At 44.6% G+C, this 17,138-nt stretch overlaps 1 protein-coding gene across 1 annotated transcript; it reads right to left on the bottom strand.

The window, feature by feature from the left end:
• Positions 1–994: 994 nt before the first annotated feature.
• On the bottom strand, positions 995–15,831 carry zbtb14 (zinc finger and BTB domain containing 14). The gene is made up of 10 exons (XM_085419436.1): positions 15,337–15,831; positions 8,716–8,904; positions 3,870–4,040; positions 3,626–3,721; positions 3,414–3,551; positions 3,102–3,346; positions 2,941–3,026; positions 2,721–2,860; positions 2,541–2,636; positions 995–1,442 (listed from the first exon to the last, which is right to left on the bottom strand). Exons 2-10 carry the CDS (start codon positions 8,902–8,904, stop codon positions 1,302–1,304), a joined length of 1,302 nt encoding a protein of 433 aa, XP_085275562.1. The 5' UTR covers positions 15,337–15,831; the 3' UTR covers positions 995–1,301.
• Positions 15,832–17,138: the final 1,307 nt, after the last annotated feature.

Genomic DNA, 17,138 nt, shown 5'->3' with positions numbered 1-17,138 from the left:
TTTTATGGTGGTCATAGAAACAAGATCAGCCTCCTTCTTTACAAAGGTCAGATTTACTGATGTCTGCAGCAGCTGAAAGCATTTCTCCATCATCAGTTATCCCAGCAGATTTGTACTGAAGGGAAAAACTAATTCTAAAGACTGCAATACCGCAAAAGGCATTACTATTCACTGAGCCTTAATGTGGAGCTCATGCAGCAACCGTTCAACAGGAAGTAGCAGTCCAGCTGTGAGTTTAACCGGCCGTTTTTGACTACTTTTGATTTTACTTCTATATTTCAACTTTAAAAACGGTTTATCTTGCCTTGTTTGGTATCATTATTTTCAGCACAACCTCAAATATCTGAAATTGGAGTTATTTTTTCATTTTGACATACTGTATTTGCACAATTAATCTAAATTCAGACAAAAAATGTAAAATCCGAGTAGAAAAAAGTTATGTTTTACTGTAAAAACCTCAAACATGTTTAATGAATCATTTTCATAACTTGAAATGCAATTATAAATTGTATATTTCTAAAAAAGTATGTACAAGATTTGCAAACTACAAAGTTATATGGTACTATTCACCAAAAAATGCAGCCAAGGCTTCAGGCGTGTTTTATATAACCATTTAAATCTATTTACAGAACAAGTTGATTGGTTGACATGGAAAACTTTAACAAAAATTAGGGGTGTTTTTTCTTTTTCTTTTTTCAATTGCAAACGGAGAGTGTTTGCTAGCGTTGTCCTTAGAAAACGCCGTTTCTTCCCGCTGTAAACACCGCTCTTTTGTTCAGAAAAACCATTGCGTGTATTTTTTAATCATAACTCTGGTTTTGTGGCCCATCGACACAATTTAAAAACTGGTATATAGTTTGAAGTCTGCACTTTCGACCTAAGTGGAAATGGAGACTCTGGGTCGCTGCATCTTGTTGTTGTGTTGTCTTAAATTGGTCATGTGACCAATGATGAACAACCTTTTTGGGCTAATAACCTTAGGAGAACATGTCGATAAGGTTGAATCTTTATTGAAACTGTTCTCTCTGTCATTGCTCATGAAACTGAGCAGAAGTGTTTATAATTTACACAGTTTATAAATTTATGCTTCAAACTGAAAAGACAAACACGCCAGGTTACAAATCACACATGTAGCCAGAGGGAGGTCACATGACAACATGTGAATCACATGACCGCTCGGTTTATCTTACACTTGGGTTCACGTGCATCAACTCGATGCAGGAAAAAAGGCTCCTAGCAAACACAGCCAAAGTCAGTTCAAAGTTTGTGAGAAAACAAAAGGTTAAAGGGCTGTCCAGATGTTAGGAGCAGCTGATGGAGTCCAGATGTTGCTCCTCAGCAGCCATGGCAGCAGCCTGCAGTGTCTCAGTGTCACTCTGCAAAGGATTCAGCTGCTTCCTCTCACTGTGCATGTTGTTCTCATGACGCTTCAGATCTGACGCCTGAAATGACAGAAGGACAGTGAACGCACCACAACACAAACGTACCGGCACTACGGACACTGTGTAATACTACAGCATAATATTACACATACTTAGTGCAGTACTGTATATACTCTGTTATAGTACTTGTGTTGACATGCAGATGTTGATGTAATGATAAGGCTGACCAGCAGGGGGCACTGCATTTAAGAAAGCTGATGAATGGCAACAGTGGGGCACCTAAAAGAAGACTGGTCTGTGGTGTTGCATAATAATGTTTGGCGAGGAAGCTCACAATGCAAAAGAGGATGCTGTGTTATTTTTAACTAGGAAGACCACACAGTACTGTGTATATACTGATTGCAGTACTGTATATATGGTATAATATGTACTAGAGATGGACCGATCTGATATTACGTATCGGTATCGGTCCAATACTGACGTGAATTACTGGATCGGATATCGGAGAGAAATAAAAAATGTAATTCGATCCATTAAATATCAAAAAAGCACCTCACAAAACTTGCGACACGGCGTAACTCGGCTCATAACGTCGCAGCAGTGTGGTCACCTGATAGAGCGGTTGTGTGTATTTGTAGCCTCGCTACCAAACCAGCATTTCATCTCCGAGGAAGTGATCCCAGAGAGAAGTAAAACAAGTGTGTAAGTTCATCTCTGAGTGTTTGTAAAGCATTCCAGCGTTACGCTTAACAACCGATATATGTTTTAGAGCCCTATTAGTTTGGTTGCTTACTCTTTAAAATACCAGAATAGGAGGATGGAGCAGGTTTAAGTTTATTAGATTGATCAGTGTTGCTGAACTATGAAATATTTTGGGTGCAGTGTATTTTTTACATACAGGTATAACAGAATAGCTTTAGTGTTGTTGTTTATTTAAACTTGAGTATGAACTTATACAAAAAGCAGCAAGATATTAAAAAAAGAGTTTTATTGATTAAAAAACACTATATTGGATTCATATCGGTATCGGCCGATATCCAAATTTATGATATCGGTGTCGGACATTAAAAGTGGTATCGTGCCATCTCTAGTCTATATACTGTGTGTAGTACTGTCTATATATACCATATGTAGTACTCAGTACACTGAGTGCAGTACCTTGGCGAAGGCCTTGGTGCAGGACGGACAGACGAACGGTTTCTCTCCTCTGTGTCTCCTCTCGTGATCCTTCAGGTGAGACTTGTGTTTAAAAGCCTGCAGGCACACAGGTGAGAGCCAGACTGGTTACAATGGTGACAGGAAAGATGGGCGCACAGGTGAGAGGACAGGTGAGTTCACCTTTTCGCACATCTGGCAGGCGAAGGGCCGCTCGTTGCTGTGAACTCGTTCGTGTTTCTTCAGGTCCGGAGCGCGAATGAACGATTTCCCACACACGTCACACCTGTAGGGTTTGAAACCTGCATGGATCTTCAGGTGTTCTGAACAGACAGGTGAGGGTTAGGGTGACCTCAGGGAGCATAGAAGTAAGAAGCAAGTAAACGTACGTGGGTGTGGTTACCTTTCAGGTGAGCGTGGGTAGTGAAAGCTTTGGTGCAAATGTCACAGGCGAACGGACGCTCGGCCGAGTGAAGCTTCTCGTGCTTCCTGAGCAGAGACAGACAGATGTGTCCTTCGCCTGTGGCTTCAAGATCCATTTTCATCATTGAGGTGTGTACTTACCTGAGTCTGCTCTCATCCAAGAAAGTCTTCCCACACACCTGGCAGGCGAGCTGCTCGCGGTGTCCGTACAGCAGGTATTCGAACTTCATGTCGGCAGTCGCCGTTGACCAGCCTGGCGGCTGCTCGTCCTTCACTTCCCCTATGCTGTCCGCGAAGGTCAGCGTCTGTGTGGTGTGATGCTCCGCTCCAAGCTCTTTAGGCTCCGCCTCCATCTCCGTCACCACATCCTGGTTGTAGCAGGTTACCTGGATGGACGATGTGTCAGTGACAGTCGTCGTGGATACAGGAATACTCAGGTGTAAGTATGCGTACCTTGTGCACATCCTCATTGGTCAGTTCCTTTAGGATCGCCTCTTGCACATGCAGCGCTGTACTGGGAGACTTCTCCAGCTCCGGATTGGCCGAGGGCTCCACAAGGTCATCTGTGGCGGACGTGTCATCGTCAAGCACCTACACACAACAGTAATCAGATTACAAAGTACAGGCTCTGACAGTTAACTGGTAAACAATGGGTTAATCCGTACCTCCGAGTCGGCGGCCAGCTGAGCCTCAGGCGGCAGCGCCATCTTTACGATGTCATAGGGAAACTTCTCCTTGTCCTCCGACGACACATCTCGCTTCTGAGGACACACCCACCAACACCTGTTACCTGTGTGTGTCACCAGCTTGTGTGTTACATGCATTTTATGCTACCTGCATGTGCATTACCTGTGTACACGCTTCACTTGTATGTGGATTACCTGTCTGTGTGTCGCCCGTGTATGTTACCTGAGAGCAGAGTTTGTCAAGGAAGCGGATGCCGAGGATCTGGCCTGATGACATCATCAGGTTGACGTCCTTCTTCTTCACAGAGATCTTTGCCGTGTACATGTAGTTCAGGACTTCCTCAAAGATGTCAGAGCGGATGAAGTCAATCTCAATCACTGATGAGTTGTCCACCTGAGAAGACACACACGTACAGGTGAGACATCTCACCAGAACACACTCGGGAACCCCTGGAGGCCATGAAGTGAACTGCAGTCACCATACATATACACATACATGTATGATGTATGTGTATACAGGGAGTGCAGAATTATTAGGCAAGTTGTATTTTTGAGGAATAATGTTATTATTGAACAACAACCATGTTCTCAATGAACCCAAAAAACTCATTAATATCAAAGCTGAATGTTTTTGGAAGTAGTTTTTAGTTTGTTTTTAGTTTTAGCTATTTTAGGGGGATATCTGTGTGTGCAGGTGACTATTACTGTGCATAATTATTAGGCAACTTAACAAAAAACAAATATATACCCATTTCAATTATTTATTTTTACCAGTGACACCAATGTAACATCTCCACATTCACAAATATACATTTCTGACATTCAAAACAAAACAAAAACAAATCAGCGACCAATATAGCCACCTTTCTTTGCAAGGACACTCAAAAGCCTGCCATCCATGGATTCTGTCAGTGTTTTGATCTGTTCACCATCAACATTGCGTGCAGCAGCAACCACAGCCTCCCAGACACTGTTCAGAGAGGTGTACTGTTTTCCCTCCTTGTAAATCTCACATTTGATGATGGACCACAGGTTCTCAATGGGGTTCAGATCAGGTGAACAAGGTGGCCATGTCATTAGTTTTTCTTCTTTTATACCCTTTCTTGCCAGCCACGCTGTGGAGTACTTGGACGCGTGTGATGGAGCGTTGTCCTGCATGAAAATCGTGTTTTTCTTGAAGGATGCAGACTTCTTCCTGTACCACTGCTTGAAGAAGGTGTCTTCCAGAAACTGGCAGTAGGACTGGGAGTTGAGCTTGACTCCATCCTCAACCCGAAAAGGCCCCACAAGCTCATCTTTGATGATACCAGCCCAAACCAGTACTCCACCTCCACCTTGCTGGCGTCTGAGTCGGGCTGGAGCTCTCTGCCCTTTACCAATCCAGCCACGGGCCCATCAAGACTCACTCTCATTTCATCAGTCCATAAAACCTTAGAAAAACCAGTCTTGAGATATTTCTTGGCCCAGTCTTGACGTTTCAGCTTGTGTGTCTTGTTCAGTGGTGGTCGTCTTTCAGCCTTTCTTACCTTGGCCATGTCTCTGAGTATTGCACACCTTGTGCTCTTGGGCACTCCAGTGATGTTGCAGCTCTGAAATATGGCCAAACTGGTGGCAAGTGGCATCTTGGCAGCTGCACGCTTGACTTTTCTCAGTTCATGGGCAGTTATTTTGCGCCTTGGTTTTTCCACACGCTTCTTGCGACCCTGTTGACTGTTTTGAATGAAACGCTTGATTGTTCGATGATCACGCTTCAGAAGCTTTGCAATTTTGAGACTGCTGCATCCCTCTGCAAGATATCTCACTATTTTTGACTTTTCTGAGCCTGTCAAGTCCTTCTTTTGACCCATTTTGCCAAAGGAAAGGACGTTGCCTAATAATTATGCACACCTGATATAGGGTGTTGATGTCATTAGACCACACCCCTTCTCATTACAGAGTTGCACATCACCTAATATGCTTAATTGGTAGTAGGCTTTCGAGCCTATACAGCTTGGAGTAAGACAACATGCATGAAGAGGATGATGTGGACAAAATACTCATTTGCCTAATAATTCTGCACTCCCTGTATGTGGGGGTGATTGTGGCTCAAGAGTTGGGAGTTCGCCTTGTAATCGGAAGGTTGCCGGTTCGAGCCCTGGCTTGGACAGTCTCGGTCGTTGTGTCCTTGGGCAAGACACTTCACCTGTTGCCTACTCGTGGTCAGAGGTGGCGCCAGTGTCCGGCAGCCTCGCCTCTGTCAGTGCGCCCCAGGGTGGCTGTGGCTACAATGTAGCTGCCATCACCAGTGTGTGAATGGGTGGATGACTGGATATGTAAAGCGCTTTGGGGTCCTTAGGGACTAGTAAAGCGCTATATAAATACAGGCCATTTACCATATATATACACATATCATATATAGGAGGAGATATATATATATCTTTAAGAAGGGAGACCGGAGGGTGTGTTCCAACTACAGGGGATCACACTCCTCAGCCTCCCTGGGAAAGTCTATGCCAGGGTGCTGGAAAGGAGAGTTCGTCCGCTAGTCGAACCTCGGATACAGGAGGAACAATGCAGTTTTCGTCCTGGTCGCGGAACACTGGACCAGCTCTTTATCCGCTCGAGGATACTTGAGGGTGCATGGGAGTTTGCCCAACCAGTCTACATGTGTTTTGTGGACTTGGAGAAGGCATTTGACCGTGTCCCTCGGGGTGTCCTGAGGGAGGTGTTGCGGGAGTATGGGGTGTCTGGCCCATTGCTACGGGCCATTCGATCCCTATACAACCGTTGCAAGAGCTTGGTTCACATTGCCGGCAATAAGTCGGACTCGTTCCCGGTGGGTGATGGGCTCTGCCAGGGCTGCCCTTTGTCTCCGGTTCTGTTCATAATTTTTATGGACAGGATTTCTAGGCGCAGCCAAGTGGCGGAGGGCTTTCGCTTTGGTGGCCTCAGAATCTCATCTCTGATTTTTGCGGATGATGTGGTTCTGTTGGCTTCATCGGGTGAGGGCCTCCAGCTCGCACTGGAACGGTTCGCAGCCGAGTGTGAAGCAGCGGGAATGAGGATCAGCACCTCCAAATCTGAGGCCATGGTTCCCAGCCGGACAAGGGTGGAGTGCCCACTCCGGGTCGGGGATGAGTTCCTGCCCCAAGTGGAGGAGTTCAAGTATCTCGGGGTCTTGTTCGCGAGTGATGGGAGAAGGGAGCCGGAGATCGACAGACGGATTGGGGCTGCAGTCATGCAGACGCTGCACCGGTCCGTCGTGGTGAAGAGGGAGCTGAGTGTAAAAGCGAAGCTCTCAAAGGCGCTATTTAAATAAAATGTATTATTATTATTATTAATTTACCGGTCGATCTACGTCCCTACCCTCACCTATGGCAATGAGCTGTGGGTAGTTACCGAAAGAACGAGATCGCGGATACAAGCGGCAGAAATGAGCTTCCTCCGAAGGGTGGCTGGCCTCTCCCTTAGAGATAGGGTGAGAAGTTCGGCCATCTGGGAGGGGCTCAGAGTAGAGCAGCTGCTGCTCCACATCGAAAGGAGCCAGCTGAGGTGGTTCGGGCATCTGACAAGGATGCCCCCTGGTCACCTCCTGGGTGAGGTGTTCCAGGCATGTCCCACCGGGAGGAGGCCCCGGGGCAGACCCAGGACACGCTGGAGAGATTATATCTCTCGGCTGGCCTGGGAACGCCTTGGTATTCCCCCGGATAAGCTGGAGGAGGTGGCTGGGGAGAGGGAGGTCTGGGCCTCTTTGCTTAGGCTGCTGCCCCCGCGACCCGGCCTCAGATAAAGCGGATGAAGATGGATGGATGGATGGATATATATATATATACTGTGTTACTGTGTGTTTGTGTGTGCGTAACCATTATACCCTGAACTGGGACACAGCACACAGCTGTTAAGCTGTGAAGAGGACTCTCCATTTACATGAACAAACTGGAGTCTATTAGATAGATATGATACAAACCACTGCAGCACAGTACCTGTAACACCTACAGCATGTTCTAATCGCTCTAATAGGATATTATGGTCGACAGTATCGAACGCTGCACTGAGGTCTAGCAGGACAAGCACAGAGATGAGTCCACTGTCAGAGGCCATAAGAAGATCATTTGTAACCTTCACTAAAGCTGTTTCTGTGCTGTGATGAGCTCTGAAACCTGACTGAAACTCTTCAAATAAGCCTCTGCAGATGATCTGTTAGCTGTTTGACAACTACTCTTTCAAGGATGTTTGATATGAAAGGAAGGTTGGAGATTGGCCTATAATTAGCTACGACTGCCGGGTCTAGAGATGCTTTTTGAGTAAAGGTTTAACTACAGCCAGCTTGAAGGCCTGTGGTACATAGCCGATCATTAGAGATAGGTTGATCATATTTAAGATCGAAGCATTAATTAATGGCAGGACTTCTTTGAGCAGTTTTGTAGGAATGGGGTCTAAAAGACACGTTGATGGTTTGGAGGAAGTAATTATTGAAGTTAACTCAGAAAGATCAACTGGAGAAAAAGAGTCTAACTTAACATCAATACTAAGCATTAGTACTAAGAGCAGCTGTAGATAATATTACATCTGTGGGATGATTATTGGTCTTTTTTTCTCTAATGTATAAATTTTATTTGTGAAGAAGTTCATGAAGTCATTACTAGTTAACGTTAAAGGGATGGTTGGCTCAACAGAGCTCTGACTGTTTGTCAGCCTGGCTACAGAGCTGAAGAGAAACCTGGGGTTGTTCTTATTTTCTTCAATCAGTGACGAATAGTAAGATGTTCTGGCTTCGCGGAGGGCTTTCTTATAAAGCAGCAAACTATTTCTCCAGGCTAAATGATGATCCTCTAAAATGAAATGATGAAATTAAATGTGTTGTAGATTTAAATGTTAATAAGATGTTGCTGGCGGGGACCTTGGTGTCACCTTGCACAGTCGGTCTTCACCAGGTAAACTGTATTTGTTGTATTATTGTACTCTTTACCTTACTATCTAAATTGCCTGAGGCAACTGTTGTTGGCACTATACTAATAAAACTGAAAAAATCTGCACAATACTTTGTGTTCGAAGTACTCATTAAGTACACAGATGTATTTTTGAGGTACCTCGTGTTTTTTGAAGAGCTTTTTAAAGTAGTTGGAGCAGGCGGCGAGGACGCAGCGGTGAGCACGGAACTTGACGTCTTCGACGACCACGGCAATGTCGCAGTGCTCGCCCTCCAGCCGCTGCTCGTTCAGCAGCTTCAAGAAGATGCTCTTATGTTCGTCGTCCACGTACTTCACCATTTCCGCCATCTGAGAACAGGTACAGATCACGTGATCAGGTTCAAAGCACCCTGGTCTGGGGGTAATGATACTCACAGCTAGTATTATCCCCCAGGACTGAAACCACCTGACCAATCAAAATGTGTGACATCATCAACACCCGTTTTTACATTACAATCATGTGAGGTTCTCCTCGTGTCTCTGATCTATACCTTCCCCATCCTAAGGCCTCAGGCATGAATGATCAGCGTTCTATGTCAGAGGTCCAGGACACCATTTCTCCCTTCAGCTATGACCGAGGCGATGCCCCGGCTCCAGCAACAACCAGGTGTTGATGGTTAGCTAACGACACTAGCCAGGAAGAACATCTGTAGCTGTTTGCATGAGGTCACAGCTGATCACGTGATACGTCACATGATACTGAACACAGATGACATCAGCTCTGACATTACAACAGCGTAAATGGAGTTGCAGTACACAGCTGGATGGTGTCTGTTACCATAGCAACCTGGTCACCTGTTACTGCATCATGCTGTTTGTGGTAAATGGACTGGTTCTTATGTAGCACTTCTCTTTGAGCGCTATATACAACGCGCCTCTGTCTCCCAATCACACTCATTCACACTCTAATGGAGAAACAAGGGTACACAGACTGCAGCGGCCAGAGATCGGACCGCCGACCTTCCAATCAGCAGACCTGACCTGCTCCAACCCTTATACATAAACTTCCTGTATTATTTCAAATTAAAAGCCTTTCACTGCAAACGTGTGAGCAGGCTTTTATTGTCAGGTCATGTGATCCATGTGTCACATGTTCACAGGCCTCCTCCGACTCACGGTGCGGTTTTAAAGATTTCCCTTCAGAGTGTTTGGATTCTTAAAAACAGTCGATGTTTGAGATCGCACCATCAGCGTAATGATGATTCATCTTTGAACTTTCTGTCACATCAACCACCACTAACTGTTAATGATGTCACTTCCTGTCAGCTCACTGAACCCACTGAGTCCATTTTGCTAGTGAAAGTTCTTCACTGAGAGACGTGACCCGAAAGTATCTGTGTGGCGGCCATAATCAGAGCTGTCCCACATACTAAGGAAAGGAGCTTCAGTGCGTCCTTAAGCAGAGGAGACGCCGGAGCATCCTTTAGATAGCTGTCCACAGTCCTAATCTTTCATGAAAACATCGACGTAATATCATGTGTTCGTCATAACTGCATTTTCTATTTCATCGGTAACCTGCTGACATATTTACAGTTTTTATCAGCAGCTGTTAAACTCACAACTGAACATCACACAGCTAGAATAAAACTACTTCCCGTTGAGTCGTCGCTGTGTGAAGAACGCTGTATGAGCACAACACTAGGGCAGGGCGATATGGCCAAAAATATATATCACGATATATATTTGAAAATTTGCGATAACGATATAACTGACGATAACCATGTATAATATCCACTGAAGTTAAAAAGAGGTGCTTTGCAACATTAAACTGCAGTGTGCCAAATAAAAAAGTCAAATATGTATTTTTCGGACCATAAGGTGCACAGGATTATAAGGCACATCAAGCGAAACAAAGCAGTCAGATAAATCAAACTTTATTGAACTCATTCTTCTTGCTTCCTCCACTTCTGTACCATTGATTCATTAATGTTGAATTCTCTGGCAGCAGCTCTATTCCCATGTTGTTGCAGTATATTAATGACTAACCTCGTATTGTGGATGGATTATCTCAGTTGTTCTCCTGACTGAAGTTTGGTCCGTTTACAGCATCCTGCCATGCGATTGCATTTGTCTCTAACTATCAGGAACCTTAACGTTAACTTTTATAAGTGGAAAAGTGTTAGTGTTCGTCCTCCAGCTTCACTGTTTATGTTATGCTAACATAGCTGTGTCGCTAGCGATCACGTAGCACAGCATTAAACACCAGCTAGCCCAACTTCAGTAACGCTACAAACGTCATTGTCTTCATTTATATTGGAAGTGATAGCAGAGCTGTACGTTTGATTTTTTTTTCAGAAATCTCTCAGTCAGAACATGCTATATCATGCTTAGGTAACTAGCGAAACTAGCGAGCTAACTTCCGCTAACTTCTAACTCCGTTAAATGTAATGAATTCTGTTTTCATGGATGCCTGGATGTTAAACATCATAGTTATACCTGGTAAAGCAGCAACACTGGTCATTTTATTAAAGATGGAAGAATTTAGACAGTTTTTAACTCTCAGTGATGTTCGTTTGACTTCGGGACCTTAAAGGACGGCGTTTAGGACCCAGATTACTCCCAGATTAACGAGCACCTTAGGCCAACAAATACGGCAATAACGATGGCCACTTGCATGTTCTACAAAAAAAAAGTGCTTTGTTGTGTATCTGATGGACAAACACCAAACCAGTTAAGTTGCACCATTTTTACAAACTAATTCTGGTTCATCCCTTTCACTCAATCTGCTTTCCTCATTCTCATTCTCCGTTACCGCCGCGCTTTTTCGGCACTGCGCTTGCGTGTTTTACCCATATTCTATCGCAGTATTTCATTTTCTTATCGTTGCCTAGCATTGTACCAGTATTACCGTGAACGGTATAATATGCCCCAGCCCTACTCAACACTGTGATCTACATGAACTGACCAGCGTGTGCTTAGAGGACTTAACAGTCTTCAGGACTCATGCTTCATGTCAGCTGGGATCAGTGATGATGGAGGACTGTTACTGCAAATCCCAAACAGGGTGGAGGAAAGGAGTTCCACAGCAGGAAAATATAAAAATGTGAGATTTCATCTTGTGCTATGTAAGGTAACTTATTCTAATCTCCTAACAGTCACTTCCTTACAAAGAAAAAGCAGCCAGCTATGTTTTTAGCAGAGCAAATTAGTGGCTCAATATTTCCGGCAGTTCAGACACATGAGCTGAGGCTCAGTGTGCTTTGGATATATGAGAGAGCTCTGAGGGTCAGGACGCAGTCGTTCCACCTGTGTGAACAGCTGATGTACACCATCCCTGTACAATGCTGGGTTTACACTGTGCGATTTTTGGCCCATTTTGAGCCGATTTTTGAGTCGTGCGAACGTTTTGTTGATCGGCCCGATTTTGGCCTTCATCGTGTGTCGTGTAAATGGTAAATGGCCTGTATTTATATAGCGCTTTACTAGTCCCTAAGGACCCCAAAGCGCTTTACATATCCAGTCATCCACCCATTCACACACTGGTGATGGCAAGCGATTAACACCTCACGACCAGCTCCCGGTTTGAAATCCACATGACCGTCGTGAGTGTCACCGCAGCCGCTCACACTGCGCACACGCAAACACATAAACGTTGGTGAAAAAGACGGAGCAGCAGTGCAGCGTGTGATCTGGAAACAAGCGATGGAGGCACTTGTAGAACTTTGGAAAGCTCATCCGAGCCTTTTCGATGTGGCCTCACAAAATTATCACGACCACAACAACCATGAAAATAGTTGGATTTACATTGCTGCTCAATAACAGCTGCCTGATTTTTCATTAGCAATTTAGCAAAGTTGATGGTGGTGTGTGTCTGTGTGAGTGAAAGACAGAGAGGGAGCGAGCGACAGAATTTCTGTTATAACCTTCATGCTATGGACGCACAGTGTGAGCACTCGGGGCGCATCAGAGCATCGGGCCGTATAGTGTGAGACCCTGCATTGTGACCTACGACCTTCTAACCCCTGCGAGTCAATCGTACAGTTTGAGCAGAAGCTGAATAACGCGACTGAAAAAAAAAAATCGCAGTGTCTGCCCAGCTTTAGTCATCCTCTTAACACACTGTATACTGCAACAGCTACACCCTTTTTGCACATGCTCTTCTTTCTTATTCAGACATTTATCAATAAGTGACTTCTACACACACACACACACACACACACACACACACATATATATGTGTATATATATATATATATATATATATATATATATATATATATGTGTGTATATATATATATATATATGTGTGTATATATATATATATATATATATATATATATATATATATATATATATAGTGTAGTATATAGTAGGGCTGGGCCATATTGTACCGTTCATATATTGTACCGGTATAATGTTAGGCAAAGATAGGAAAATGAAATATCGCGATAGAATATGAGTAAAACGCGCATGCAGTGCCTTTGTTTTCATACGCACATGGCCGATTGCTGAGTGAAATAGATGAACCAGAATTGGTTTGTAAAAATGGTGCAACTTCAGTGATGTGGAACTGGTTTGGTGTTTGTCCGTCAGATACACGACAAAGCACAATTTTTTGCAGAACATGCAAGCGGCCGTCGTTATTGTCGTATTTGTCAGACTAAGATGCTCTTAAATCTGGGAGTAATCTGTGTCCTAAACTCTGTATGCTTCAGTTCAAACGAACACTGCAGCATCACTGATAGTTAAAAACTGTCTCAATTCTTTCATCTTTAATAAAATGACCAGTGTTGCTGCTTTACCAGGTGTAACTATGAAGTTTAACTTCCAGGCATCCATGAAAACAAAATTTATTACATTTAACGGAGTTAGAAGTTAGCAGGAAGCTAGCGGAAGTTTGCTCGCTAGTTTCGCTAGTTACCTAAGCATGATATTGCATGTTCTGACTGAGAGATTTCTGAAAAAATTCAAACGTACAGCTCTGCTATCACGTCCAACATAAATGAAGACAGGAAACTAAACAGCAGTGACGTTTGTAGTTACTGAAGTTGGGCTAGCTGGTATATAATGATGTGCTACGTGATCGCTAGCGACACAGCTATGTTAGCATAACATAAACAGTGAAGCTGGAGGACGAACACTAACACTTTTCCACTTATAAAAGTTAACGTTAAGGTTCCTGATAGTTAGAGACAAATGCAATCGCATGGCAGGATGCTGTAAACGGACCAAACTTCAGTCAGGAGAACAACTGAGATAATCCATCCACAATACAAGGTTAGTCATTAATATACTGCAACAACATGGGTATAGAGCAGCTGCCAGAGAATTCAACATTAATGAATCAATGGTACAGAAGTGGAGGAAGCAAGAAGAATGAGTTTAATAAAGTTTGATTTATCTGACTGCTTTGTTTCGCTTAATGTGCCTTATAATCCCGTGCACCTTATGGTCCAAAAGATACGTACTGCACACTGCAGTTTAATGTTGCAAAGCACCTCTTTTTAACTTCAGTGGATATTATACATGGTTATGCTCAGGATATGTCAGCCCATTTCTACTGGAAATGCCTTTTGGTTATACTTTAAGCAAGGAATTTACATTTGCACTGTTACATTTTTATAAAGCTTTAATTTACATAAAAACCAGCTTCTTGTTTAAGTGAAAATAAATGGGAGGTTGTCTTTTTGCGCTAGTAATGTTGTGGAGTTGTATTTTGTCTCGCATCAATTATATCGTCAGTTATATCGTTATCGCAAATTTTCAAATATATATCGTGATAAATATTTTTGGCCATATCGCCCTGCTCTAGTATATAGTATATTGTGTCTATTAGTTACTTCTTGTAATGTCTGTCTTTGTTACTGTTTGTACTGGAGCACTGTAATCAAAATAATTTCTCCAGGGATTAATAAAGTATTCTGATATCTGATTCTGACCTACTGACGAACAGTCTGAGGACGGAGGTTTTTCTTGGGACGATTCCACACTTGCTCTAAGGAAAGGAAACAAGGCTAGGACATAGGAAGTGGTAAGGCTGAGGTCAAAGGTGAAACACTTTTCAACAGCTTTATTTCCAACTGCTGTAATCCAGGAACTCTGAGCAGAACTGCAGCCAATTGGCTTAACAAACAACACGTGATCAATGTTCAATCAGCAGATCAATTCGCTGATAATCATCAATGCTGTCGTTGATCCAGCTGTCACGTGCTGCTGTAATACCAGACTCGGGTACACGCGCGCGCAGTACATGCAGCTTCTATACAGCGGACACGCGCATGGAACGCGTGCACGCTGCGAGTCGAGCTGAGGAGACGAGAGCAGGCTAGCTGTTAGCATGTAGCCGTTAATATCGATCGTTGATCGGAGCGTTCCGGTACAGCCCGGCCCGGGATAGCCTGTCCCGGTACCGGTCCAACCCGGGATAAAGCCAGCCAATTCCGGTCTGAACGGCGCTTGGTGAGGATCGGGGAAAGTCGCGTTGCCGTTAGTCGGATCACCGGTACTTCCGCCATCTGTACTTGGTACCGGTGCGTGAGCGGGCCCCGGTCAGTGCGCGTGAAATGGCGGGCAGGACGGAGAGAAGATGGAGTTTCTCGCTAACCCGCGCGCTCACCGGCTCGCGGGCCACCGCTCCGCCGTCCCCGGGACGGACACGCAGGCACGCGAGCAGCCACGGCGCCGCGGCCTCGGCCACACGGAGCTCGAGCGGCCATGAACGGCTCGAGAGCGCGCAGCATCCCCGCGGAAACGGCGACCGCGGCGGGACCAGGGGCGCGCGGGTCCGCGAGCGAGTCTTACCGTGACACGAGACCGGGGGCGTCCGTCGGGGGAGGGGGTCGGTTCCGGCGGGGAGGGGGGGGAGGTCGCGACACTTTGTCCTCCTGTTGTTGTTGTTGTGACGGTGACGAGCTTTGCGCCAGCACGCTCACTCTGCGGAGGCACGCAGGCAGCGCGCCAAACCCCTGTGGGAGACGCGCATGCGCAGTGCAGTTGTTGTGGACAGGGCTCCGAACGCGCCCGTTTGGTCCCCCCGAATGTGTTTGCGCGCGTTGGAAGCAGTGCAGTCACGTGACCACAGCAGAGCCTCTGAACGGCTCGTGCTGACGGAGCAATGTTGCGTTTACATGAAGGGGGGCTCTGCCCAGTGTTGCCAACTCCTCAGTAAGGAAAATCGCTACTGGCTGCCCTAAAAGTCGCTAGAAGTCGCTAAATGACGTAATTGCCTAATTTGCATAATTGGTCATGCTAATGTAATTGTAACCCACGTTGTTGGAGAGAGAAATAACATCGTTGAAGAGACAAAGTGATTAGAAAACGTTGTAAATGCATTTAGAATTTATTTAGAACTAAAAATTACATTTCTTTTAGCAATTATTGTTTTTTTTAATGTCACAATTCCAACCCTGATCCTTTATCCGGGCCTGGACCGGCAACAGTGACCCGAAATTAGCACCCTGGTGGAGTTACTCTGTGTGAGTGTGTGTTTATAACAGGGGCGGAGCGTGGGGGTGGCTTACTGGGCTTCAGCCCGGGTTGTTTTGTCAGAAGCCCGGGGTCTTTTGGAGTGTAATTTTTTCATAGTTAGATGCCTGGCTGACAACTGTATAAAACAAAAAGTACACACAATATTCGAAGCACATAGTGCACACTGTGGGAATTTACGACTGTGCGTGAATCCCCCCTGATATAGAGATTGACAGACCACGTGACTTTCGCTCATTGCATGCCGTGAACTCGTGGCAAAACAATCCAAGTACCGCATCAAATGCAAGCATTTGCAGCACCGCAAAACGTTCATTCTTCGGTTCCAATAAAGTCTTGCTTTTTCTTTGCCCCCCAAAAAGGTTCTGTACAAAACGAAGGAGAACAATGCCGGTCTGTACAAAGACAGACTTGATGAAAAGTCAAAGAAAAGATACGAGGAAAAAAATCAAACCAGTGAAAGTGTTAGATCCTTACAGCACACAGAGGGACAAAATACGTTAGCGTGCTGCCCAACTTTCACCACGCTCATATTTATAATTATACGGTTCTTGGAGTGAGTGCATACACTTGTGAAGTTTAGTAACTTCCGGTCACTGCAACAAGCCCAGGTACAGTTTACCGACGGATGGGTGCAGGACCTTGAAATGCACTGTGTAGAAAGTAAAGACCATCGTACGTATCATAAGTTTACCAGTCTCACAAATCGTCTTCATAAATACACATTCGTTAACCGTTTATTAATATAACCTTTGAGCTCAATGGTAATTAATTAGTAGTGGAAATAATTTCTGGTAGCATCACAGAAATGTAGCAGTGACAATAATATTGTATGCTGTAATCGCACTGGGCAATTAGTGATACAAAACAACTGTTTTATCCTGTGAATAAAAGTATATGTTTTTGTCAATGTACCATGGTAATAACAGAAGCGAAACACAATATTGTGTCAGGACAATTCACTATTTATGCACAATAAATAAAGGAGCATAGCGCGACAATTTCTGTTCAGCGCCAGACTTGCTTGTAACCTATATCACTAATTATGTTAAGAAAAATGACGTATTAACTACAACAGAAGACTGACCTTTGTGGAAATGCTTGGAGCAGACTAACCT

The sequence above is a fragment of the Rhamphochromis longiceps genome, linkage group LG9 (genome assembly GCF_057381845.1).
Source record: "Rhamphochromis longiceps isolate RC_006_pf linkage group LG9, R_longiceps_female_GT1.1, whole genome shotgun sequence".
NCBI classification, from domain to species: domain Eukaryota; kingdom Metazoa; phylum Chordata; class Actinopteri; order Cichliformes; family Cichlidae; genus Rhamphochromis; species Rhamphochromis longiceps.
Note: the sequence above shows the minus strand (reverse complement) of the source record. Positions and strands in the feature narration are given on the sequence as shown.

Bases quoted from the DNA above. Each gene is read 5' to 3' on its own strand.
- zbtb14 (XM_085419436.1), bottom strand. From the start codon at position 8,904: ATGGCGGAAATGGTGAAGTACGTGGACGACGAACATAAGAGCATCTTC. The intron at 3,552-3,625 runs GTACGGATTAAC...TGTTGTGTGTAG, and splicing joins AGCTGGCCGCCGACTCGGAG to GTGCTTGACGATGACACGTC. The intron at 3,347-3,413 runs GTACGCATACTT...TCGTCCATCCAG, and splicing joins CCAATGAGGATGTGCACAAG to GTAACCTGCTACAACCAGGA.